The sequence below is a fragment of the Bufo bufo genome, chromosome 5, assembly GCF_905171765.1.
Source record: "Bufo bufo chromosome 5, aBufBuf1.1, whole genome shotgun sequence".
NCBI classification, from domain to species: domain Eukaryota; kingdom Metazoa; phylum Chordata; class Amphibia; order Anura; family Bufonidae; genus Bufo; species Bufo bufo.
This window is the reverse complement of record NC_053393.1, coordinates 78,052,491-78,080,347: the sequence shown is the minus strand read 5'-3', so window position 1 is coordinate 78,080,347 and position 27,857 is coordinate 78,052,491. Positions and strand designations below refer to the sequence as shown.

The following is a 27,857-nucleotide window of genomic DNA, read 5'->3' as shown; positions in this document are numbered from 1 at the left end:
TGGGACTTTTTTGCGACTTTTTAAATAGTCCCAATAGTAAATCTGTCTAGAAATTCATTTACATAAGAAAACACGCCCACTTTCAGAAAACTGGCGAGCATAGTGCAGAGCAGAAAAAAGTCGCAAATTTGTGCGCAGTTTTAGCGTTTGGGACTTTTTTGGGACTTTTTCACTCCATTATTCTGACCTGAGCTAATGATAAATCTGGCCCATGGTGTAAAGAATGTGCATCCTCTGAGTCAGCTCTGTGCCAAACACTTAGCCACAATGGATCATTTCCATGGCATATGCCATTTTTATTGGATAAAGAACTGCGTAATCCGCTTGTGGGTTTTAAGGGTAAATGGGAGAGAGACGTGAGAGTGTTAATAGACGAGCATTGTAATGATGTTTTGGGGGCAGTACCCACAATATCTTTGACATTCACAACGGTTTTTATTACACTGTGTATATAAGACGCCATGGCTCATGTTTAAGATGGGCCTGCAGGCGGACTCTAAATGTCCACGGTGTACTGCCCCGGAAGCAGACTTTATTCATATGTTCTGGACCTGTATGGAACCGGAGCATTTCTGGACTGCAGTGTATAGGCAAATAGAAGAAAGATATGAAGGTAAATTACCACAGGTTCCACTGGTAGGGTATCTTGGGTATGTAGAGGATCTGTCAGTCTCTACAGATCATAAGTTAGCCATTGCTAAATTATTATATGTTGCACGTAAATCCATAGCTAAGCACTGGATACAGCCGACTCCTCCGACTGAGTCGGAATGGGTAAACATGGTTAATCACATGATTTCCATGGAAAGTGGCATTCATATTAAAAGAGGCACTGTAAAGAAATTCGAGAAGCAGTGGAAGACATGTCTGGTGCATATCTGGAATGGTATCGTTCTTAGGGGGTTTGGAGGGCTGAGGTAAAGGAACACAGAGGTGCGGATGCTTCAAGAAGCTATTAGTGTAATAGATTGATGTGATATTTAAATGGGATATCAGGCGACTGATATATTAGAGTGATAATTTCCTTTTTAGGATATGTGGCCACACGGAGGGGTATTGGGAATTTATTCCCATCAATGAATGACCGTGTACAATTGTGATAAATGTCATCTTTATTCTGTACTTGATGTGTACTTGTACAGGGGAAACTCGAAATATTAGAATATCGTGCAAAAGTTCATTTATTTCAGTAATGCAGCTTAAAATTAGAATATTGTGAAAAGGTTCAATATTCTAAGCTCAGTGTCACCCTCTAGTCAGCTAATTAATCCATACCCCCTGAGCAAAGGGGACCTCAAATTGAGACATTGGGGTTTCATAAACTGTAAGCCATAATCATCCAAATTATAACAAATAAAGGCTTGAAATATCTCGCTTTGCATGTAATGAGTCTCTCATATGTTAGTTTCACCTTTTACGTTGCATTACTGAAATAAATGAACTTTGCACAATATTCTCATTTTTTGAGTTTCACCTGTATATTTGCCATAACTGTGATTGTTGTATATTTTCGTTTTTTATTCTCATACGAAAAATATTAAATAAGATCTGATTCAAAAAACACTTAGCCACAATGACTGTTGGGGGATTTCAGCTTTGACGAATTGTAAATGCTGCTCTGAAGTATAGTACAGACTGTAGCTCTGTATTGTTAAGATAAGTAACAAAGTGAACACACATGTTAAGGAATTGATATTTGATATGTTGTCAAATTTTCTTCACCTACAGTAGAAATAAAAATGTTATACCTTTAATGTGTATATCCATCAATAACGGGTTTATGCCACGATTGAGGTAAAAAAATGAAAATCAGACATCATATAGTTCATGCAGGGGCGTAGTGAAAGGATTATGGGCCCTGGTGCAAGAATTCAGCTTGGGCCCCCCATTCCAAGTTCTTGACCTAACCCCTTCCCTCCAGCCAGAGGTGTAACTTGACCAGCATGCACTTTCTATAATACCGGTGCCTTCTTATGTAGCACAAGGGTCTTTGGGCCCCCTCAGGCTCCTGGGCCCTGTAGCGACTTCTCCCTCTGCATCCCCTATAGCTACGCCCCTGAATACATGACGATCTCTTTATAACAAAGCTAGAACCAGCCCTGTACCTCACATGGATCCAGAGATCTCCCCATTCATTGCTTCAATTGCTCTGCTAGATTATCTTCAGCCTAGCAGCTCAGGGGGGTGTGTCCTTTCTGCTGCAGCTCTCTCCATGTAACTGCCACAGCTTCTAACAGAACATATGGCTGGTGGTAGTTGAACATGCTATTACAAAAGTATTCAGATCCAGGTGCTGGTTTCAGGACCCAACCCCTTTAACTGGATTATATTCACATATTTGTTTCCACTGATATATTGTTGTCTCTTTTAGCTTTGCCAGTTTAGCATTTCATCAATGGTTCGCAATGGTATCCAAATCCTACAGATTGAAGACAAGACGACTCTCATCAACAATACCTCCTATAGGATTTATTACAGCCCACAGATGTCAGTCCCACGACAGCTTCCTGATGAAGAGGTAAGTACATGTGATCTTCATTATTGGGTCCATCCATTATTTTTATATTCCATCCTCTGCTATCCATGTCAAGACCACTGGAATAATGGAAGGCTACTAGTTTACGAGGTCCAACACAAGCTTTAGATTAAAATCTTTTTTTTTTAATACATGCTGCTTAATGGGGTTGCCGAATGTCAAAATTGATGGCATGTCGCTAGGATATGCCACCTGTGGGAACAGCTCCTGTCTCCAGAGCGGGGTCCTCAAAGTGAAGGAGAGCACATGTGCAGAGTGCTGTTCAATCCCTGCCATGGAACTTCTGGAAATAGCCAAGCAAGCGCGCTCTGCAATTTTCAGAAGTCCCATAGCAGTAAATGGAGAGCAAGCCGCCGAAATATAACCACCTCTCCATTCACCGTTATGGGACTACCGGAAATAGCCAAGCCAGTTGGTTGAGACATGCGCCAGCTGTCCCAGGATTACGGAATTGAGGCTGAAATTTGGGACTGTCCCGCCAGGTCTGTGACAACGGTTTAGGTGGTGTAGAGTAAGAAGGATTCTTGTATTCACTTGTACTTTATGCAAAGTTATTTAAAATTACAGTGACCCTTTAAACATGCACCCTTTACTGAACGTAGTACGCATGTTTATAGGGGAGTTGGGATTGATGGCTGGCAGCCAATCCAGAGTTCTACCAACACCTGGTGTGTAGGGCCAACTCATCACTCACGTCAAAGTTTTATACCACGATATGTAGGTTTTGTGCCTCATTCAAGTCATTGAAGGTTTTGAATACCAGTAAGATTTATTTCATACACAGTTTTTTTGGGTCATCTTTGCCGCTTTATTTTTTTTATGCTGCAGATGTAACTTTTACGGTATATATATATTTTTTTTTTTTTATTATTTCATGCTATTTTTTGTGTTGTGCTTTTTAGCATTTTTTGGAATTTTTCACATAGCATTGACTAGATATGGTGGTTTTTCAGACACTTTTCTCATCTCTCCCATCTCAATCGGAGTTTAAAAAAACACCTGTTTAAAGTATACATTAAAAAGCCACGAAAAACACGGTAAAAACCATATGGGCTTTTTTCTACCACCAAATAAATTTGGAAAGAAAGACCATGGGCATTAAAAAGACACTTGTTTGCCACTTTTTAAAAAAAATTGTTGCAAGTGACTTTTTTATGCCACTTTTTCTGAAGAAGGCATTGCGAGGGCAGGAAGGTGGTGTGGCCAGCCATCGTGACGAGTTTATCTTTATTCACACCAGTTTTCTGGCGCAAATGCAGCCAGAAATCTATGGCGGCTCAGAGCTGCCGTATATTTCTGTATTGGTGCACAGACTTTTCAAGGATGCCCCTAGTTTATGACAAGTCCCCTGCCTCCTCATAAATTAGGTGCATCCTCTGGCAGTGCAGGGAATATCAAGACCGGCGCATAAAGTCCCAGTCTCTATAATTCTCTTTCTACGTGTCATGGAACCTAAAGATGGAAGATGAACTTCACAAAACGTTAACAGGATTTTTTTTTTAGATCAAAAATAATATACAGTATATTTAGTTAAATCCGTGCACCTATCGTATCCCTCGAAAATTTATAACATGTGCCTGGTAAATGCAAGAATAAAGCGGGCCAGGTCCAGGCTGTACTGTACACATAACCCCCAAAAAAAGTGATAGTTTTTTGTAAATGTGCATTTTGTGGTCAAAACAAGTACTTTTTAAGTGAATTTCCTGTTTAGAAAATGCTGATGTTCTATCTAGTTTGTGTCCTATATAACAAGGTAAAGGTCAGAGCGGGACAACAACTGCATGGAAGTCACGCTGGAGGTTGGTTTTTTTTATGTTTGTTGTTCACAGTATGCTATGACCACAAAGATTTTTGGGGGGATATATCGACTTTTCACCTGTTGCTAAGTCAAACACAAAGCAGCAAGACCTCTCTGTGAACTATGTTTTAAAGCCCAAGGAAAAATGATATCTTTGTGCTCTGTGTTGGAAATCTGGCCGTGCTTCAACTATCCAATGTTTGGCTTCAAATGTCCAACTCATAATAATAAGTCAAACCTCCGTGGACTGAATCATCTGTTTCTTTTAATCAAGCTTATCTTTTTTGTGTACCCTTTTTTTTTTGTCTTTCGAAGTATGTTCCAGTACCAGACAGCACTGTGTTCAGCATCGGCCCAGTTGGGGAACATCCCGTGGCCAAGTACAATACAATTCCTTGCTGGGATCTTGTGTCAGACAACAGTCACTTAACAGGAGAACCTCCTCCTCTCCAGAAATACATTCTGCTCAGCCTGTGCCACAATGCAGCAGCCGGCAGTCCTGAGTGCTGGAGCCTGCCGGCCATCAACCGCCTGGAGTATCCGAGGCAGAGTGTCGCCGTCCCTGTCGGAGAGTGCGCTGGCAACGACTTGTGCACCAAGTACGGCATTATCCATCTTTGTAGAAGTAGTTGTATTAATTTAGTATATATATACATTTTTTACGTTGTATAAAATTAGGCCCAACGGTGGAATGACTGTTGGTGGCTCCAATGCTGGAATACAGTAATATTAAAATTACGTTCTGCCATGACTCAAGAGAGCAAGATGATTACTTACGAACAAGTTTCTTTATTGCCAGGAGACAACGCGTTTCATAATTTAAACAGTTCCTTCATAAGTTTCCAGTAGATTAAATTTTGAAACTTGTTGTCCTCTGGCAATAAAGTTACCTCTTTATAAGTCACGGCACTGCTATATCGAGTGTGTACCGTAATTCTTTTTTATACTTCTGTAAGAATAGTAGGAGATGCTGAGTATTATTTAAATGGGCAACGCTGCAGTCGCAAAACCTTCTTGATTTATAGACTATTCCTCATTATGCACATTTATGCCCTTTCTAAGAGGAAGCAGGAGCTACCTGCTAATCGCTGATTGAATGACAAGCATTGTGGAAATGAGGGGCTGCAGCAACTGAGGTGTGACTTACCTGTCCCAGTGCTCCTCCCACATAGTGACAGCAGTGTGCCCGACCTAGTGTCAGGCAGTATAGTTGGTCAGCGCTCAGGTAGTGGTGCTGCCGTGGATCGGATGAATTCCCAACCTGTACAGAAACATAAATCCCTGCACACATGAACATACAGTAATAGAACACGTTTCGACCCATTTCAGGCTTAGGATGGACCGAAACGCGTCCTATTACTATAAGTCGATGTCCTAAATACAGTCATTTCACTGAAGAGGAATTTGCTGGAATTTATGTTTCCCTACTGTCAGCCACAGAGCTTCTCCCGTGCCAGATGCAAAGCACATTTGGTCTCCCTAGTGTTAGACAGTCCGTGCCCGTTTCTTACAAAATAGGGCCTTCGGCAACTAGCAAAGAAAGGGCATTTTTTTTTTGACATTTTTAAATTCCGTATGGTCTAAGGCAGGAAAGGGGTTCCTTTTGCATTCCCTGGTGGAATACGGCAGTGAAGAAGTGGAGACAAAATCCATGTTGCCCCTGAGGGCCCTGAGCATTGCCCTAGTTTACCATCCACTTCATACTGGCCTGCCATGAGTCCGTCACAGCCTCCCCAAACTGAAAATTACTTTGAATAACTAGTATATGATATTAATTCTTATGTATCGAGTGTGCCTTTAATGTATATAAATTAATGTGATGAAACATTTGTCTTTTTTTTGGCCAGGGCTCTAGTTTTGACTTATCAGGAACATTTCGGAGTGACTTACATAACCCTTACAGAAGACCCAAGCCCTCGGATGATTATTCGCAACAGGTGCACAGTTTCCTTACTGCTGAAAGAGAATATTAAAGGTATGGATTTCAGCAGCAATAAATAGTCATATTCCACATTTTTAGTAATAAACTGCAAAATGATATCATGTCTGTGTAACAGTGTACATAATAATGCCTGGTGCATAAATGATACTATGATAAAAATGTCTAGCATTTTTACATTCTCTTCCTGATCACCCTGCGAAGAACTGATTGGTTATGGTGGGTGCCATTCACACCGTGTGCTTAAGGGAAGTTCTCAAAGTACCCCATAACCTATGGAAGTTTTAGTAGAGAACTATTTTTTTTTTTTTTTATTGCTCTATAAATTGTGGCCTGTCAAACACCTCCCATGACAACCGAAGCGGCCGCCTACTTAGTTTTACCTTGGAAATAAATTATTTCTGGTCTGGTGCATCAAACTACCAGAAATGGCTTTTTTCATTTTATTCTTTGGAGCTTTTAATTAATGCTTTATAGAACATGCATGATCAGATTTGCCATAATTCTTATATTTCATTCCAGAAACACCAAAGTTTGAGGTTTATTGTAGAAAAATACCTGCTGAATGCTCGGTGCACCATGAAATGTATCATCAAGTGTCCAGCTTTCCAGACTGTAGGACCAAGGACTCCCTTCCTGGGATCTACCTGAAAGTGCTGTCATGTGAGGAGTCAGCCGATGAATGGAGTGACCTGATAGATATCAACAACCAAGGGACACAGGTATCACAACAGACCATTTCACAATTTACAGTGGGACTAGGGCAAAACAACCGGATAATTTGCCCCAAAGTTTCATCTACCTTGAAGTTGTATCATATCTCCTACACCCTTCAGGTGGCTAGCAACTGAGCTTAACACCTAGTCCATCACTTCCCAGGGGTGTCGTCATAGGAATCTTCATGAGATAGTCTGCTTCTGCTGGGCAGTGTGCAGAGGATTTCACATGACCATACAAATAATAATAAAAATTACTAATTATTAAGGCATGTAGGGAGAATCATTTTGCAACTAAGACATCTCATAGTATTGCATTTTAGAGACAAAAGTGTTAAATGCCTAGGACTTCCACCTTCCAGTCACCTCCAATACTTAAGCAAAAATAGTCATTTTAAAAAGTTTACCTTCAGTGTTAAAATGTATACCTTCAATTATAGACAACTGTCCATAAATCAATGGTATAAGGGAAGATAAAGAAGCTTTGTAATATACTGTATCTTATTACAGAAAAAATTGCTCTTTTTCCTCTTATCACAATCAGAACAGAGAGGAGCTTCACTGAGAGATCAGGTTACAACTGCTCAGCATACAGGTCTATGGAGGGTAGAGGGAGCATCTGCAAAGACAGAGGCAGGAACACAGATGCTGTTGCATCTAGTAAAATGTTCTACTGTCTGACATGCTGAGGAGCAGTAGTGTGGAGGACATTTTACAGCTGTACTGGGTAGGGTAGCTGTGAATCCAGCATTGGGGTGGGAGAATACACTTAAAAGATGCAGCAGCATCTTTGTGTGTCTGTCTCTCTCTCTCTCAGCAGCTGCTTCCTCCTCTCTATACACCTCCACTGGCATCTCTGCCTCTGAAGACAGGAATTACCACTATTGGAAGATTGATCAGCACAGGAAAGTTATTTATAATTGGAGGTACACTTTAAGCATACCTCCAACAATATGAGTATTAAGATGTGGCACAGCATGTGGATGACATGTCATCATGCACTAATGTAAACGAGACAGGCAGAGACCAGGGGGAAGGGGTTTCGAGATCGGTGAAACTTAGCGGAATCTGTTTTCTTTCATTTATTGCCACAAAATAAGCACTTGTTATTCCGGTGGGTGCCCCCAGCTCTGACCCAAACCATCATATGACCATTCACAATTACTGTGGCGTACTTACGCACAATGTAATGATGTATATACCGGGATTAGGAGAATGTTGCATGTCTCATTAGCCTAGTGGTGACTATTCAGTCTGAGGTCTAATACCATTTCTACATTTGGATTTCTTTTTTACCATCTGGTCTTATGTGTCATGACCATATATTTTCCGCCTGGACTAACTGTTGTATTGTCTCTCTTGCTTTTCAACAAATTGCAGCAGCGGGGCTATCAAAGATAATAAATGTGTATAATTTGTGACATTTCAGAAGCCCCTTTTCCCATACAGGCATCTGCAGGGATAGCCATAGATCTGGTCTGGAAAGATTAACAACATGTGTCTGATCTTAACATGTGTCAGGGGAGCGTGCTTCTGAAATTCATACGTGGAATTCCTCTGTAGGCGTCACTCATAGGACATGTTTGTGCTGTTTCTCTAGGTTGTTTTCCTTACTGGATATGGCTACGTCTATGCGGATATTGTACAACAGTGTGGAGCCATCATCGTCACGCTGGCCCCAGAAGGAAGGGCAGGGCCAGTCCTAACCAGTCTCAATAGGTACTGTATACTGCCTCCAGGAGTTAAGTGCCTAGGAGTAAAACAGGAGAAGACAAAGAGAATCACCCCTTTGTACATTTTTACAATTAAAATTATCTCCTGGTTAATTCTGAATATATCTTGATAGTGGTCAGACCTTTGGTCTTCTGATGCAGATTCCCAGTATAGACATAGATACATTCTGGCTGTCTGCAGCCTCCACTAGAGGGTGCTTAGGAGCTTTCTGCATGACTTGCTCCCTCTAGTGGTGGCTCCGGGCAGCCAGAACATTATTTTGTATTGCAGGCAATCTGGAGCTATGTAGCAGAAAATCAGAGATAAGGCCGCTATAAAAAATATATTAAGAAATGAATCCAGTTTTGGATCAAAAATTAGCAACGTTTTAAAATTAGATACTTTAAATAATGAATTTCTATGTTTCTGCGTTCCTAGGACTCAAAACAGTTACTGGTCAGCCTATACTTTACAATAAACCCAAGCCATATGTTCTTGAATTAAATGCACATAAACTTCCATTTTATCTAATTTGTACAAAAAAATCTACTCTTATAGGGCTTGTGTCATGGGGATAACCCCTTTATGCAGACCACCGCCATGGTGGTCAGCCAAGCCCTGCAAGTCTGGCTGCTGGAACCCCCTATGATTTGCCAGGGACATTCTGCCATGCATATTACATGCTGGCCTCTTCAATGATTGTCTCATCCTGTAAGGCCGCTTTCACACTAGAGCTCATCATTTCCATTGTTCTTCTCCATTATAAGAACAGAACAGCTCAAATACTGGATGGCCTGGATCTGACACATAACTGAAATTAACAATGCCAGTTGGACACAATTAATTATAGTGGGGTCTGTTGGGTTTCTGTTAGGGAGTCCATCTTTTTACCAGACAAGATAGTCTAGCATGCAATACTTTTTTGATCAATATTTTTATGTAGTATGCAGCAGAGCAGATGGGACCTAAAACATGGACAGACTAGATCTGCCAGAGCAAGAGCCACCCTCTCTGTTCTGGCTCATAAAGAACGATTGCATGCTGCCCTTCATGACAGCCATATGTACTGATAAGCTTTATATTGTCTTTATAAGTCAATCCCTTTAATATACCATTAACTTCTAACGAGATGTCTGTAGTTGGAGTACAACTGAATGACTAACTTTTTGATTTTTCATAGGACCCAATGTCAGCGCATTGTATTCAAATCCTTTATCACCCAGCTCAGCGTGGCCATATATGACGACATCACTAATTACAAAGCCTCATCCGAGCTCATGAGATTGACTCTGGATAATGTGTTCCTTCATTTGACTCCAGTAACCAGCTATCTCAGACAGCCTTGCCAAGAGCTGCAGACGGATATCACCTGTGGTATACCCATGTTTTACAGCCTGGAAGTATTTTGTGGAGATTTGCAGATAGACAATCAGCTCTATAATAAGTCTAATTTCCATTTCCCTGTCCTGGTTTGCCAAGAGGAGAAAATAGAGTGCACCAGATGGCCAAAGGCTGGCAGCCTGACCATGTCCATCAAAGAGCTGGAGGAGTACAAGGAGACTTCATTCTTCAAGCTCTTCATCGCCTTCTCTTTAGAACAAGACATTTGTGATCTGAATGAACTGAGCTGTGATATGAAGCCGTCCCGGTTGTACGTGGAGGACACATTCGTCTACTATGTCAAAACACTGTTCGATACATATCTCCCAGATAACAGATTGCTGGAAAGCCAAGTCAAACACATAGGATCTAAGCTTCCTCATATACTGCCGGATCAAGTACAACAGCATGCTTCAGCACTGGTTAGTCCGGTCAAGCTCAGGAAATTGACTGTGCAACCAGTTAACCTGCTGGTTAGCATCCATGCATCGCTGAAGCTTTACATTGCCTCTGACCACACTCCATTATCCTTCTCCGTATTTGAACGTGGGCCAATCTTTACCACGGCCAGACAGCTCATACATGCCCTGGCAATGCATTATGCCGCTGGTGCCCTTTTCAGAGCAGGTGAGTGTGTGCATCTAATTTCCATATCAGCGGGTAGATGTTCTTTTATTTTAACAACTCCGGGCAATCTAGGAATAATATATGCATATATATATATATATATATATATATATACTTGAGTCCAGCACTTAGATATTGATGGCCTATCCTCAGGACAAGTCATCAATATGAGATTGGTGTGGGTCCACCCAGCACTTCCACCAATCAGCTGTTTCTGGCAGCCGTCAGTGGAAGGAGCCGGAGGCACAAGATTTCCACAGAGTAATGGCCGTGTGTGTTACTACAGTTCAGCATCCATGCAAATGAATAGGAGTTGAGCTGCATTACATCGGCTCTGGAAACTACACTGTGGACGGGGCCTTTTATCCACTGTATAATGTCGGGATCTGTCCTTATGGTTGGGATCGGCAATGACACAAAACACGAGCATCTATGGTTAAGAGTCCAAATTAAGTCCATCCAATTATGACCTTCAGGTGGATGAATCCACAGCAAAAAAGAAATACATAAACAAAATACCTACCCGTCTGGGCACTAACCATTCAGAAGGTTACCTCGCCTAGGTACTTCAGATCAAACAAGAGGGTCACGCTTTGCACAGCCACCACAGGTCATGCAGTGTCCAAGCTCTAAACATAAATGAGCTTTTGAGGCTTATATTTATCCCCAGAATAATGAGCCCAGCGGCTATACCTAGGTTCATCTCAGCCTAAGGGAAAATGTTGTGCTGGAGTGGGAGGGAATGGTAGGTCCCTCTACCAACACTTACTCACCATTCCATAAAAATCCAGGCCCATAAAACACTTTAAAGAAACATGCCTCAGCAAACTACACTTTGCTGAAACAAACCAGCTGGATTATTTTATCTCACCCATCTAAACATTCTGGGTGAGATACACAAACCTCCAGTACTTTACCATACACTGTGTTACAATAGTTTCCTGCGCCAGCGACTGCATGCAGAAAATACAGGGTATCGTAAAACATGCTATGCAGACATGGACACAGAGTCCTGCTTTGTGGTCCAACTCAAGTTTCTCCATGTCAGCTTTTCTGGGGTCCCACAGTATGAAGGTACCTAGATACTGTAAAAGGATAGGTACTGTAGATAGATAGATAGATATTAGATCCTGAAGGTACATAGATACTGTAGATGGATATATATATATATTGTAGTTACATAGATACTGTAGATGGATATATATATATATATATATATATATATATATTGTAGTTACATAGATACTGTAGATGGATATATATATATATATATATATATATATATTGTAGTTACATAGATACTGTAGATAGATAGATCCGGAAGATACTTAGTTTAGATAGATATAATACTTTATCGTGCAATAAGACAGATTTTAGAGCCTGGAAGTCGTGTCCCTTTAACCATTAGTACAGGCGGGTCACCTGATATAGGATCATGTACAGATTCTCTTAATTAACATATTTGTGGAAGCCCGGTTAATCCCCTGTTAATATCTGACGGATGAAGGGTAAGGTTTACGCTCTGGAGTATTGGAGATGGGTTTGTTCACAGATGTCAGGGTTCCCTGTGACTGGAGCTGACCTGACAAGCATGCAGTACCCAGAGATCAATGGTCAAGAAATGTCCTTAATTAGCAAAGTATTATGTTTAGTACCATTGCGCTGGACCGAGTTATGGGTCACTGATCCAATTAATGTTAAACCTTGATTTTCACACACATTAATGGAATTCACTTTGATGGCTGATCAGACCCGACAGGTCTCTTAATACCTTCAGCTTTTTTCTTCCTTTTTACTGGATAATCATACTTCTGGAATGGCACAGCGAGGTTTCCAAAGATTAAAGAACCCAACGCCCATCTCAGTAGCTAAAACAACCAGTTCCATCCCCGCTTACTTTGTTAGAATTGCCAAAAAAAAAAAAAACTTCTTCAGTTCTCTAAGAAGTATTTATTTTAATTGTCAAGACTTTACTGCAAAACCAGGTCTAAGGTTCTGTAAGTCCCGTCCAAATAATCTCATATGTCACGGGTAGACGTGAGAAGATCTCACTGGTGATGACCATGATCTCTGTCCACCACCGATTTTCAGAATCAGAGTGCTCTTCCTCTTTGGGGCTCAGAGATTTGTGTTCCTTAAAATCTGGCATAACATTCTAAGGCGTCTGTTACTCAAGCTGATGATCGGGATCGAAAACTAGTTGTTACCCATCACTGTCCCTTCTAAAAAAAGCTGCAGATCATCCGACAAACGAGCATCTTTCATGCGACACCAGTGTGAACAGAGTATGTGCTGCTGACAATATGCAAACTGAATGGAGGATGAAGAATTCGTAGGAAAGATTATTCACCCCCCATTTAGTGTACATAATTCTGTGTAAACACAAAGGATATACAAGTCAATCGGCCCTCTTTCAAAGCCTGAAATTGCCCCATGCAAGAGGACCCTGTTATGACTGCAGCCCGTGATCGCCGGCCTCACCTTCTCCCAGGCTCCAGTTCTTCAGGGTCTCTGCTCTCCCGCCAGGTGGCCTGAACATCAGGTTCTAAGGTGTGCTGGAGCTTGTTTGCCTGTTCCGTGTACCAACTTCTGCCTGACTTACGGATGTGACCTTTCGCTGCCTGACCTGACCTTTGTCTGATCTCCGTAATGACCCTGAGCTGCATGACCTCTGCCTGATCTGTGTAATGAACCTAAGCTGCCTGTCCTAATTTCGGGCTGTTTATCGGATTGCAGATACTCTGCCTGCTCTGACCTCAGCCTGTCTTTGACTATGGTTTTGCCTGATCCCTTGATGCTCCACACTGGTGTCTCTTGATCCCCATGGGTCAGAAGTCACTTGGTGGTTCTGATGCAGTGGAGTCCAGATCCCTGTACAGTTAAAAGGGGAAGAACAGAGGGGCACAGCAGATCCACATTGGCTTCTGTTACAGACCTGAAGCTAAATGCCAGGCATTTGAATGTTCCTTTGCTGTAAAGTTAGATTTTCGGTAATATAAATGTATGTGCAACAGTGTCTAAAGTTCATTGGCATATTGTGCACAAAGGGCCTTTTCCTGAAAACATTATTACTTCATTGATGTGGATATTTCCAGCTGATGGCTGTTACACATGGTAAATGTATGACACGGCTTGTGTCTACCTACCAGCCGCTCCAGTTTTCGGAGGATCTCAGTGGGCAGTGCTTACACAAATATGCCCAAAGTGGGTATTTCTGGGAGATTTAGTTGGCAAGGAAGGCATCTTAAATCTTCATCTTGAAGATGTGTCCAGACGGTCCTGGAAATAGATCCCATAATGATGATGATGATAATGTTACCTCTGCCTCAGGAGTATCCCGTTGAGCTATTAATCATATTTTAATTGTTCTTTGTATTTTCCTCCCCGTCCCATTCATTATGTTATATGGGGATTCATGTGCAGCTTACAGTAAAATCATTATAAGCAAATATGTTTTTATTAAAACAGATGACGGGATGATTCAGAGACATAACAGGAAAAATGTAACCACGGCAGGACCAAAGATATTTACACCGCAGTATGATGGGAATTTCTTAGTGAGCCTCGGTGTCACTCACAATTAATTTACCTGTTTCTAGAAGAGGACATTAACTCTCACCAGAACTTCAGTTTGGAAACCGTTTAATATGACCCGTGCTTGTGCCTGTATGATGGATCTATAGTACGGCCCATAGTATTTCTGTGTGTTAACAATTTTCCTGCTCTGAGGCACCTGAAACAGCTGTCAGCAGATGGATATCTGGCTTGGCAATATTCCCTTGTCATATCCCAAGGCTTGGCTAAAAAGTTGGATTTTCACCCATCGGAAGCCACCTTCCACAAGGTGAAGATAGCGAGATCATTCTCGTTCTTGGGAGATACCTCTTTGCATATTTGTTTCCCATGGAGCATTGCCAATAAGCCTCCAGACATAGTTGGTCTCTTTAAGGAGAGCCAGTGCCCTGTACAATTCTACACAGGTACACACATCCAGCCTTGATATTATAAGCTGTATATGGCTGAGTACACAGAGCCCTAGTCCACCAGTAGGGGAGCATCATTAGCACATGGCTCTTGGCTTTTGGTTTTTATTGGGGGGAGGGGATCCTGAAGTGCACTCCCTTGTCCTACCAGTTAATGCTACACTCTAAAAGTACATTTGAGAACGGGGTATGGCAAATGGAGCAGCAGCATAACCAGGGGTGCACCACCCATGAGGCGAGGTGAGGCGATTGCCTCAGGCAGCAGAAGGGGGATTATATGTTTCTGCAGTATAGTATTGAGAAGCACAGTGGGCACAGTATGTGGTGCTGTATTACCCTGTATGTAATGTTTTCAAAATATGTCTTTAACAGTAGGGCCTGGAGGGAAGGGGTTTGGTTAAGAAAGTGGCATTGGGTGGTTGGGGCGCCATTTCAGTTTTCGCTTCAGGCAGCAGAAAGGCTAGGTGCACCCCTGAGCATAACTAAAGACTCATGGATCCCATCGCATGGATGTGAAATCTGATACAGCCCTCCATGTGCCATTTATGATACTTCTGTGAACTAGTTTGGGAGAGGTGCCTGGGGCCCCCTTGAAGGGTGTGACGACCCTTTATCAAGTCAAACTTCTCTTGCGATCAGCTATTTTATACTTTTAACTAAACCCTACCCTACGAAACCCTGTTCTCAGTATATTATCATTAAAGGGGCTATCCAAGGGTATTTTTTTTAAAGGGTCAGATTAGCATCAGAAGAAAAAGAAGTGATACTTACCTTACCGATCCCCTGCTTCTCACAGGACCACTCAGCCAATCACTGCCCGCAGCGGTAACCCATCTCAGCCACTGATTGGCTGAGCAGCCATTTCCTGTGTGACAGGAAGTACCAGGAAGTAGAAACCAGCCAGGACTGGGATCGGTGAGGTTCTTATCACTTATTTTGTGTTATTTATGCCATTCTGACCTTTCTATGTTAAATGTTAATCCCCTTTTAAGCTGTCACAGGATTTTGACCCCCCCGTCCAAATATATTATACCCAACTGTAACCAAGCCCCCCCCAACTCTTGAGCCCCCCCCCATCTACTTACATAACTTTCGTATTATAAGTTAATTTGTTAACTAGAACGAGACAGCTGTGGAGTTGTCACTGATCCATGGCTGGCAACCAGAGACCTGGCTTAGGATCCTGGGTTTCTGACCCGCAATGTTACATTACAACGTCTGTGACAGCTACTTGGTCCCCATCTTCGCCTAATATATGAGGTTTCGCAGGCGCATCTATGGCCAGATTGGAAAAAAATACCCCAAAAAAACCTCTAAGAAAACAACTTAAAGCAATTTGTAGCAAATTATTTAGTTGCAGACTAGAATCCAGCAGTACATTAACATATTTCTGTGAGCGTCTTATGGTTTGGTCTGCTGTGGAACAAGAGGTCCCAAGGAAGAAGTCTCTGCAGGACATGGGGATGGCTAAGATCGCTGAGACTAAGCAGACGTGTGTGCATGCCAGCTCCCTAATGAGGCATAATTGTCTAAGACACTGGTTAAGTAGAAAAGCAAAGCAGATGCAGCGCATTCCTCTCCTGCCTAATAGACGACTTAGCTCTTGGAACACGTGTGAACAGCACTTTGTGAGGCGCTGAAATAACCTATAGCACTGGGATAATAAGGTTGTGGACTCCAGCGAGAGCTAAGCACTCACCGCTCAGATGGCTCTATCCTTTCTAAGGACACCCTGCCAAAACTCATCTGCTGCAACCACGGGTAACAGATTTAATCAGCGGGAAGATGTCACTGCTTTACACAAATGGAGATGAAATAAAACAGTTATTTGGCAGTGAAATATGAGGTTTGTGGAGAACACCATCCTTCTTCCAGCAGCAGTGCGCTCAGCTAAAATAGCCCTTCCATGGCGTAGACGTATATATGTTGTCAGGTCCCTTCACCGTTCATTCCACTGGGACCATGTAACTGGATTCACTGGTGCACATGATGGGGGGTGATCCAGTATGACACGTGTCAGGGGGTATACCATGATTAATGTAAAAAATGAAAATCGTACAATAAATAGTGAATGAAAATCTCTTTGTAACAAAGCTAGAACGAGCCCTGTACCTCACATGGATCCAGAGATCTCCTCATTCATTGCTCCAATTGCTCTGCTAGATTTATTTCCAACTAGCAGCTCAGGGGGCGTGTCCTTTTTCTGGGGTGTGCCTTTCTCAGACGGCATGTCCTTTCTTAGGGGACAGGTCCTTTCTCACGGGTGTGCTCTTTCACCGGGGTCCTATCCTTTCTAAGTGCGCGTGTCTTTTCTCAGAGGGTGTGCCCTGTCTCATGGTGCATATCCTTTCTCACGAGGCATGCCTTTTCTCAGGAGGTGTATCCTTTCTCAAGAAGCATGTCCTTCCTGAAGGGAGTGTGTCTGTTCTCAAGGAGTATGTCCTTTGTACTGCGGCTCACTCCCTGTAACACTCACAGCTTATAACAGAAGATAGGGCTGGTGGCAGATAAAGGATGGAACTGAGCCCGTGTGTCCACCTCCAGCGATGCTACTCAGGTTGGCGAAGAAATAAGGCGAACAGCAAACAGCAGGTGGCGCTATACAGATACATTTTATTGATTAACCCGTTAGCTATACTAAATTTTTAATTACGTGCAATCACAAAAGTATTCTGGATCCAGGTGCTGGTTTGAAAATATTTTTGGGACGACCCCTTTAAGTGTTTTTTGCATCTTTCACAAATACTTTACATTTCTATATTTACACCATTCAGCCCAAACATTAAAATCACTGACAGGTAAAGTGGATGACATGGATTATCGGTTGACATCGGCACTTATCCAGGGATGGGATATATTAGGCAGAAAATGGACGGTCAGTTCTTGAACTTGTTCTTTGGAAGCAGGAAAAATGCAGAAATGTACGGATCTGCGGGATTTGAACAAGGGACACATTATGATGGCTGGACGATTGGGTCAGAGCACGTCTTGTGGGGTGTTCCACAGTTGCAGTGCTTACTAACTACTAAAAGTGGTCCAAGGAAGGACAACCGATGAACTGGTGTTATGGGCACCACGTGGGGAGCGGAGGCGAGCAATATGAGAAGAAGTCAGGCTGGTGGAGACAGTGTTATACTCCAGGCAATGTTCTGCAGGGAAATCTTGGGTTTTGGCGTTCATGTAGATGTTACTTTGATGTGTAATTCCTACTTGAACATTATATGGAACCTGACGGAGCCTTTAGCACAGCATCTGGGGGCTATGCAGTTCCCTTAAGGAGTCTTGGCCTCCAATGGGTGAATAGCGGCCTATGGTGATATTTGATGTATAAACCAGGAGCTTTGTTGGCACATAAGTAAATGCATTGCTGGGTGACTGCACCACTATGGCCTCATACTCTGCTGTACATGCTCTGGCACACTACTGTCCCATGTGCACGAGCCTTTATATGCACTTACAGACATGACAAGAGGGTGTAATGTCCTGGAGGTAATAAGCAAGTGACACCAATGTTTCTTTGTGGTAGGACCGTGTACATTTCTGTGTGTCTAGTAGGCATATACTTAATTATCAAAAGATCTGCTGCACTCTTCCAGTTAAAGTGGTTTTTATTCATCAGTAGACATGAATACAAAGCAACGTTTTGACTCCGCTGAGTCTTTTTCAAGCATTGTGATAGTGTACAAGGTATTACTTAAATAGGCCCTACCAGGGGTGTGCACCCATACAGGAAGAACCGCCCGCCTCATTATGTATTCAAAGGCAATTATACAGTTATACCAAATATGCAGGTGTAGCAAGTGCAGAAGATCCAGGGGATACTTACTGTGATCAATAGAGGAGAAACTGGAGCAGTCAAACATACTACGCTGTAGGATGAAGGCAGGAAAACACGTGCAGTGTTGTGTGCCAAGGACTGCGCATGCACCGGTCACCGGCGCGGGAGAGGAATCCCGTACACATGACTGGTTCACGTCCTCAATGCTGACTGTGATGTCAGACGAGGGTAGAGTATCACACCCACTTGTGAACATGCTGGGGGGAAGCACAGGAGGAGGTGCCAAGCAATGGGACATGTTAAAGGGTGCACACCCGTGGTGGGGCCTAGTTAAGTAATACCATGCACACTATCACAATGCTTGAAAAAGACTCAGTGGAGTCAAAACGTTGCTGTGTATTGATGTCTACTGGTGAATAAAAACTACTTTACTTTAACTGGAAGAGTGCTGTAGATCTTTTGAGAATTCATCCCCTCTGACATGAGCATTTCATGCTTCGATGCTCTCCCTTGCCCTGCGCGATACAGCTTTTTTTGTTATATTTTTAGACTGCTAGGCGGAGGCTTCTGCCTAGCAGTGTTCCCAGTGACATCACTAGCACTGATGGGCGGTCTTTAGCACTGCCCTAGCCGTTTTACAGGTGCCGGTAATGTCACTGGGCTCACTGCTAGGCCGAAGCTTCCGCCTGGCTAACCAAGGATAGCCCGGAACATCACTGGATCTCCAGAAAAAGCCCTATCCCTACGCGTTTCAGCGCAGGGCAAGGGAGAGCATCGAAGCATGAAATACTTCAATGCTCATGTCAGAGGAGCTGAGTGGGGGAAGAAGGGGATGTGCCCGGGTTCATCTCTGAACCCCAACAACCCTTTGGGATCACAAGCCAGGATCCGAGACTGCTGGCACCAGCAAATCCTGCAAGAGGATTATGTCCAGCAATCAATCGTCTTTACCTATAAGGTAGTGCTGCTCTTACTTTTCTTAGCAGTTATCTACACCACATATCAGAAATCCACCACATATCTAGTTGCAAATATGTAAAAATGATAGTAATTCTTGAAAAAGTTTGGCCCACAGTCAACAATTATCATCTAGGATGGGCAATGATCTGAGGGTCCTGACCAATCACAAGAACAAGTGTCCCTGAGCCCCCTGGGGGAAGATAGCAGTACTGCACACATGACCACCCCTCCGTTCACTGTCAATGGGACTGCGATAAACAGCACTCAGCTATCTCCACCATTCTCATAGATGGAGCAACGCCTTACCTCTGCATTCACACAGGGGACTTGGACATCCCAGTGGATGGACCCCCAGTGATCATACATTTATCTCCTACCTTGTGGATAAGTTAAAAAATGTTTTTCCTGGGCAAACCTCTTTAAGTTGCCTGCATGTTTCATCTGTTAGTATCTATCCTGAACTGTAGGCCCCTCGTTTCTCACATAGTTTATCATCAGTCCCCCTGTCCTCACCCCATCCTGCACCCATTTATGTAGTGTAGTCATCGTGAATGCCGTTGTTAGGCATTAGCTGATGGGACAATACATTGGAGACCAAGATTCTGCATTAAAGAAGAAGACAACAGCCCCTTCAAAGCCAAAATATGATCACAAGAGAGGGAAAGTGTCAGCTTTAAGGGGGAAACCATTCTTTTGGAGACAGCTGTACTGTAAACTGTTGATAAATTGATTCCCAGAAGTGAAGTAGAATGAAGTGGTAAATCTCACATCACCGCATAGAAATGACCTTGGTAGCGAGTCCAGCTTCTCGGCGCTGCACTCTGGTAATTGTCACGAATGCATGTAGTCGTCTCGCATTCCTCCCATATAATACACATTGATGAGCTATCAACCGTTTAGGGGCAGAAACAGGGGAACGTAAAAATATGAGGTCACCATGAGTCCTGGAGAAGGCAGGGCCATCCAAGTCCAATGATGTATTGTGGGGCCTGTGTCATATCAGGACAATACTCTGCACTTGTGCTGAAATATAATGTGCTCTTGTGAGGCTTGGATCTACAGGCCCGTCATATGTACAACCTTCTAATCCGGAGCAGCGCAGCAATTTACAGCCATATCTTTCTCATGGAACCTGCGAAACACAAGACTCATAATAAGCATTTACTCAGTGCGGTAGTTGGCACATGGTAGACGGAAATATTTTTCAGTAGTACCCATCAAGACAACCCCTTTCCATGCCCAGGAGCATATGGATATCATAGAGTAGAGTCCCGTGCACCTGTATCAGTGCACAGCCATTCCAGCAGCAGCTCATGCTTTGGAGGACTATGCCCATCCATGTATTACATGGTTGCCTATTCATTTGAATGGTCAGCATGTAATACTACATTTATCCTGCAGAGGGAGCTGCAGGGGAGATGTGTGCCCAGCTTGAGATTCTGCAGCCAAACTTGTTGTGATCAGCTGATTGCCAGGATAGCACCATTGTTGTGATGTGAAGAGATCTAGATATTTGGAAAAGGGATGTCGTGTGACATATACCATAATATAATCTTGTATATAATAAGTTAAAAAAAGGATTTTTGTAGAAGACAGATCAGCGCTCATGATTCCTCTGTTTTAGAAAATACTTGTTTTCCCCATGAGATAACAATTCCGGAGCATTTTATTTAATTTTTTTAGCACTCAGCATTGTTCTGGTCCTTTGGTATTCCTCCTAGAAATTCATGAATAAATTGAACACTGGATGTTACCATTGCCCATGTCAAAGGGGTACTGGCTGCACTAAATGACAGTATGTAGGGACGCGCCCAGAACCTTTAATTGGTATTTTATTGATACATTTCTAGGAGAAATAACAGAGGAGAAGCACAACATACATTTCTAAGAAAAGATGCTCCAGAATTGTTATTTTAGGGGGAATAGACATTTCAGGAGAGGGGACAGATCTTCTTTAGGAAGCAAAGAGGGACTGTCCCTCCAAAAGAAGAACAGTTGGTTCTTTCAACCTCATAGTAATAAAATAAAACAAGGTATAAACTGATTAATTATGGAAATAAATAAGAAAAACAAAGGGCAACAAAGTGCAAAAATGCCCGCCACCATGTGCTTAGCCGCTAAGGTCCTACGACCAGGAGTCCAGGATAGTTTCTTTTTGTCTCTTGTTGCTGTTTTTGATTGTTCTTCTTTTTACGATTCTGGTCGCAGCTTTTTGTTCTCATTTTTCATTACTTTATCATTGTTTCGTTCTGCTACATGTTATTATTTTTTTCTTTCTGGACATTTTCTTACCATCTACAAATATATTGTTTCCCTTAGGATGGGTGGTTGGATCCTTAGATATCCTGGGAAGCCCTGGCAGTCTGGTGCGGAGCATTGGGAATGGCATTGCAGACTTCTTCAGACTCCCATATGAAGGTCTCACCCGTGGTCCAGGGGCCTTTGTTAGTGGCGTCTCAAGGGGGACCACCTCTTTCGTAAAGCACATTTCTAAAGGTATGTCACAATCTGTGTTCTAAAAATTATGGTATCCTGCAGGATAATGGGTGGATATCGCCCAGCTCCGGTATGCAGTGTGGGAAGTGATGTATTCTGAACAACTTGTGTATGACTAGAGGAAGGGGAAGAGTGTTCCAGAGATGGGTGCTGCACTAGAGAAGTCCTGGAAGAAGGAATGAGAAGAAGGTCATATAGAGAGTTCCTGGTCATTGATCAGTTGCCATTATGTCATCTTGCCTATGCGCTGCCATGTATGGAGATCTCTCTGATTAACTATAGTTGTAGCTAAAAGTAAGTGAGCCCTTTGGAATTGCCTGGATTTCTGCATTGATCGGTAATAAAATATGGTCTGATATCTAAGTCACAATTATAGAAGGACACAATGTAACTGAACTAGTAATGCACAAACTGCTGTACGGTTCGTGTCTTTTATTGAGCACCGTGAAAAATCATCCATAGTGTATGGAAAAAAGGTAAGTGAACCCTGTAGATCCCACTTTTGCAGCAATCGCCATTACCAAGCATTTCTTAAAGCTGCAAATAAGATTTGCACAACATTGAGGAGAAATTTTGGACCAATCCTCCCTGCAAATGTGTTTCAGTGCATCCATGTTTTTCCATGAGGCCCTCTTCAGGTAAGGCTTCAGCATAGGATTAAGGAATAAGAACACTCACACCAACACCAAAAACTCATCCCATGTCACGGCAGGTGGGGATGTGAGGAACACCAAGTAAACAAACAACAACAGGTAAACAGACTAGGCCTCAAAGCTAGGGAGGAGGGGATGGTAACCTCCTAACAATCCCTGAGCCTTTCTTTGACTGCTGACAGTATGAGCAAGTCCTGATGGTGAACGAACTCATACGCTGGAACCTAAGTCCTGCTGAGACTGAAGCAAACCCTAACTTAGGGAGAGGGGAATGAGACAGCCGGTACCTTCCACTGTGAAGGGACCAGTGTGTCCCTGAGACCTACCAGCAACACACGCACAAAGGAGAAAACAGGAGGACTTAGCTTGAGACGAGCGGAAAGTAGAGGATCCACAAACTACCAGTATAGAACTCCAGAGGGAAAATATCAATTGCAAAGTCAGCAGTAAGAGGCGGACTTAAATAGAGCTTCTTCACAGATAACGAGCAGAACCTGTGGAGAGGTTGGATCCTGCCCACAACAACAAACAGAAAGGAAACAAAGAAAGACCTGTCAGATAGACTCACGTGCTGCAAGTCTATCCGATCTTCTCAGATCTCTCACAGGGCAGGCAGTGACATCCCATCTGTGAAGCATAGTGAAAGGAGCCTCATGGTTTAGGCCTGGACGCCATGTGAACATTGAGGGAACAATTAATTCCATTTTATTTATTTAAAATTTTACACAATAAAATGCATGTTTGAAAAAAATCATGTTTTTGTGTCTCCATTTTCTGAAAGCCATATTTTTTTTTTTGCCAATCGTCTTTTTTTGTGGGAAGAGTTGACGTTTTTATTGGTACCATATTTGGGTACATAAGATTTTTATTGATCGTTCAATATTACACTTTTTTGGGGCAAGGTGACCAAAAATGGCTGTTTTTGCAGTTTTTTTTGTTTGTTTTTTCACATGATGGGTAGATCATGTGAGTCTTATATAGCTGGTCGTTACAGATGCAGTGATGCCTAAAATGTCAATTTTTTTATTTCAGTTTTACACAATAAAAAGCATTTTTGAAAGAAAAAAAAAAACTCCATACAGTGTTCTTCTGAGGAAGTAGGCCATGTGATATTTTTATAAAGTCGCTTGTTACGGACGCGGCAATGCCTGTCTATTTTTATAAACTTTTTTCCATAATTTTTTTTGTCCAAGTACAGGGACTTCAACATTTCAGGGTCTGATCCCTGTTTCAATGTAGTACAATACATGCTGTATCGTACTACATTAAAACTGTCAGCTTCGCACGGACAGTGTGCCTGTGAGGTCCGTACATGGCAGACCCCGAGGCCATGGCAGCCCCGAGGCCCTATTCACCGCAGCACGGGGGGCCAATGGAGAGGCAGAGGGAGCCCCCTCCCTCTGCGATCCTCTTAGGTGCCGCAGTGAGCGTTAATCGCGGCATATAAGGGGTTAATCCGCCGGCATCAGCATTTACATCCGCGATGCTAGCTGATACAGCAGGGGCCTGGCTGTCAGTCACAGCTGGGCCCCTGCACTGATCGGGCGCGCACAGCTCCTGTACCTGCCCGATTATCATGACGTACTAGTACGTCAATTTGCGGGAAGTCTCTTCCCACTGTGACGTACTAGTACGTCAGGGGTCGTTAAGGGGTTGAATGAAATTAAATCAGGCTAACCGCACACAATTTTTTGCAGCCTGAATTCTGGAGCACAGGGCTTGATAAATTCCCCCCAATTTGCTCAATAAAAGACATGAACGGTACAATTAGGCCCCGCAATCAGTATAACCCAGGTGTATTATATTCTCCGCCCGTAGGATTATCTTCTGAAATCACATGATAGGCCATACATTTCACATTCACTCCCGGCTCCAACACTAAATTATTACTAGAACCTGCCAAAGGGGAGATTTCTTTTCCATGGAGTGTAGCGGTAATAAAAATAATGAATAAATCACAAGTTGAGAAATATTAATATTTCTGTGTGGTCATATAGCAGGAAAATCCCCCACATACCAGCACCATTACATTGTGTCCTTTCATAAAGAAGTTATATTTTAAGCTTCTATGGGTATATGATACTCATCCCCAATATACATCTTCTGTGGGAGCCATCCAAAAGTGATGTGCTGACACCCCCCTCAGGAGTAATGTGATGCTGGCTGTAGATCCCGCTGCACGTGATAAATGGGGAAATGTTAAGTATATTTCAGTGTTCCTGTGAGCTAGTAGAAACCCTACCCCGGCCTGCCGATTTCTCCTGCATGGCATAGAGTAGAAGCGGTGATTGTGTACAGACAGTGACATCTAGTGGTGAAGTGAGGGAAATTCCTGTCCTAAACAAAAAAAAAAAATAATAATGATTAACTGTAAATATAATGGATTGCAGCATTTTATAAATTAATTGCTTATCCAAAAAGAGGAAAGGTATAATAGTTCTTTATTACCATTAGGTACCTTGACGTCCCTCACTAACCTTGCCACAAGCCTAGCACGGAACATGGACCGCCTGTCCCTGGATGAAGAACATTACAACAGGCAGGAAGAATGGAGAAGACAACTGCCAGACAATCTAGGAGAAGGCCTGAGACAAGGGTTGTCCCGACTGGGCATCAGTCTGCTGGGTAACGTCTCCATCTTCATAACTCTATATAATAGATATTTCCTGTGTATTATATTTTGGAGATTTGTACAGATACTTCTATCACTCTGTGCCTGTCCCTGCTCACTAGAGATATTCCATATCCTTCTACCCCTGTGCAGATGTTGTATTTCGTCAATAGATTTATCTATCTATCTACAGTATATTATGTCATACAGTATATTATGTCATATCTGTTATCTACCTATGTGTCTGTCTACTTGTCGTTCTGTTTGTCTATATATATATAATATTTATCTTTTATTCATCTTTTGTATATATCATATCTCTTTATATCATTATCTATATATATATCAATCTCATATCTATCTTATATAGATTAGATGATAGATAGATAGATGACAGATAATAGATAAGATAGATATGAGATTGATATATATATAGATTAGATGATATATAGATGACAGATAATAGATATCTATCAATCTCATATCTATCTTATCTATTATCTATCATCTAATCTATATATCTATCTAATGTCTATTTGTCTATAAATCTCATATCTATTGATCTATCTAACAGAAAAGAAAATTAAACCAGCACCTCCAAAATATATACACTGCTCAAAAAAATAAAGGGAACACAAAAATAACACATCCTAGATCTGAGTTAATTAAATATTCTTCTGAAATACTTTGTTCTTTACATAGTTGAATGTGCTGACAACAAAATCACACAAAAATTAAAAATGGAAATCAAATTTTTCAACCATGGAGGTCTGGATTTGGAGTCACACTCAAAATTAAAGTGGAAAAAACACACTGCAGGCTGATCCAACTTTGATGTAATGTCCTTAAAACAAGTCAAAATGAGGCTCAGTAGTGTGTGTGGCCTCCACGTGCCTGTATGACCTCCCTACAACGCCTGTGCATGCTCCTGATGAGGTGGCGGACGGTCTCCTGAGGGATCTCCTCCCAGACCTGGACTAAAGCATCTGCCAACTCCTGGACAGTCTGTGGTGCAACGTGACGTTGGTGGATAGAGCGAGACATGATGTCCCAGATGTGCTCAATTGGATTCAGGTCTGGGGAATGGGCGGGCCAGGCCATAGCATCAATGCCCTCGTCTTGCAGGAACTGCTGACACACTCCAGCCACATGAGGTCTAGCATTGTCTTGCATTAGGAGGAACCCAGGGCCAACCGCACCAGCATATGGTCTCACAAGGGGTCTGAGGATCTCATCTCGGTACCTAATGGCAGTCAGGCTACCTCTGGCGAGCACATGGAGGGCTGTGCGGCCCTCCAAAGAAATGCCACCCCACACCATTACTGACCCAATGCCAAACCGGTCATGCTGGAGGATGTTGCAGGCAGCAGAACGTTCTCCACGGCGTCTCAAGACTCTGTCATGTCTGTCACGTGCTCTGTGTGAACCTGCTTTCATCTGTGAAGAGCACAGGGCGCCAGTGGCGAATTTGCCAATCTTGGTGTTCTCTGGCAAATGCCAAACGTCCTGCACGGTGTTGGGCTGTAAGCTCAACCCCCACCTGTGGACGTCGGGCCCTCATATCACCCTCATGGAGTCTGTTTCTGACCATTTGAGCAGACACATGCACATTTGTGGCCTGCTGGAGGTCATTTGGCAGTGCTCCTCCTGTTCCTCCTTGCACAAAGGCGGAGGTAGCGTTCCTGCTGCTGGGTTGTTGCCCTACTACGGCCTCCTCCACGTCTCCTGATGTACTGGCCTGTCTCCTGGTAGCGCCTCCATGCTCTGGACACTACGCTGACAGACACAGCAAACCTTCTTGCCACAGCTCGCATTGATGTGCCATCCTGGATAAGCTGCACTACCTGAGCCACTTTTGTGGGTTGTAGACTCTGTCTCATGCTACCACTAGAGTGAAAGCACCGGCAGCATTCAAAAGTGACCAAAACATCAGCCAGGAAGCATAGGAACTGAGAAGTGGTCTGTGGTCACCACCTGCAGAACCACTCCTTTATTGGGGGTGTCTTGCTAATTGCCTATAATTTCCACCTGTTGTCTATCCCATTTGCACAACAGCATGTGAAATTGATTGTCACTGAGTGTTGCTTCCTAAGTGGACAGTTTGATTTCACAGAAGTGTGATTGACTTGGAGTTACATTGTGTTGTTTAAGTGTTCCCTTTATTTTTTTAAGCAGTGTATATAAAAAAGGGACACAAAAATATGTTGGGCCCAGGTACAAGGTGGCTTCTAACAGACAGGACCCACTCTATCTACCTATATCCTATCTATCTATCTATCTATCTATCTATCATGTATCTATCTACCTATATCCTATCTATCTACTGTATCCATCTATCTAATATCTATCTATCTATTATCTATCTATCTATCTTTATCCCTTCTCTTGTGCATTGTCTACAAGCCAGAGCTTCAACACCAGAGAAGGAGCAAGATGATTATCGTACTCAGTGGCTTACAATATTCTGGAGGGGTTGGTTTCTAAAGGCGTATTCCCATTATAAGCATCCATGACTGATCTGTACAGGTCCCACCTTGTGGACCTTTGCCCAGCCTCTTGCTCCATGCTGTTTTTCCTGCAGCTTTCATAGTCTTCAATGGAAAGGCTGACTTATACAGGGAGTGCAGAATTATTAGGCAAATGAGTATTTTGACCACATCATCCTCT

The 27,857-nt window shown here is 42.7% G+C and overlaps 1 protein-coding gene across 4 annotated transcripts in view; it reads left to right on the top strand.

Moving 5' to 3' along the window:
- Positions 1–27,857, top strand: part of VPS13B (vacuolar protein sorting 13 homolog B) — a 1,020,896-nt gene that overhangs the window by 966,488 nt on the left and 26,551 nt on the right. For all 4 annotated transcript variants that reach the window (XM_040432419.1, XM_040432415.1, XM_040432418.1 and 1 more), the window contains exons 51-58: positions 2,372–2,518; positions 4,650–4,933; positions 6,182–6,309; positions 6,796–6,995; positions 8,590–8,708; positions 9,883–10,709; positions 21,750–21,926; positions 25,034–25,204. In XM_040432419.1, the coding sequence (XP_040288353.1) occupies positions 2,372–2,518; positions 4,650–4,933; positions 6,182–6,309; positions 6,796–6,995; positions 8,590–8,708; positions 9,883–10,709; positions 21,750–21,926; positions 25,034–25,204 (2,053 nt within the window). The remainder of the gene's footprint in view (positions 1–2,371; positions 2,519–4,649; positions 4,934–6,181; positions 6,310–6,795; positions 6,996–8,589; positions 8,709–9,882; positions 10,710–21,749; positions 21,927–25,033; positions 25,205–27,857) is intronic.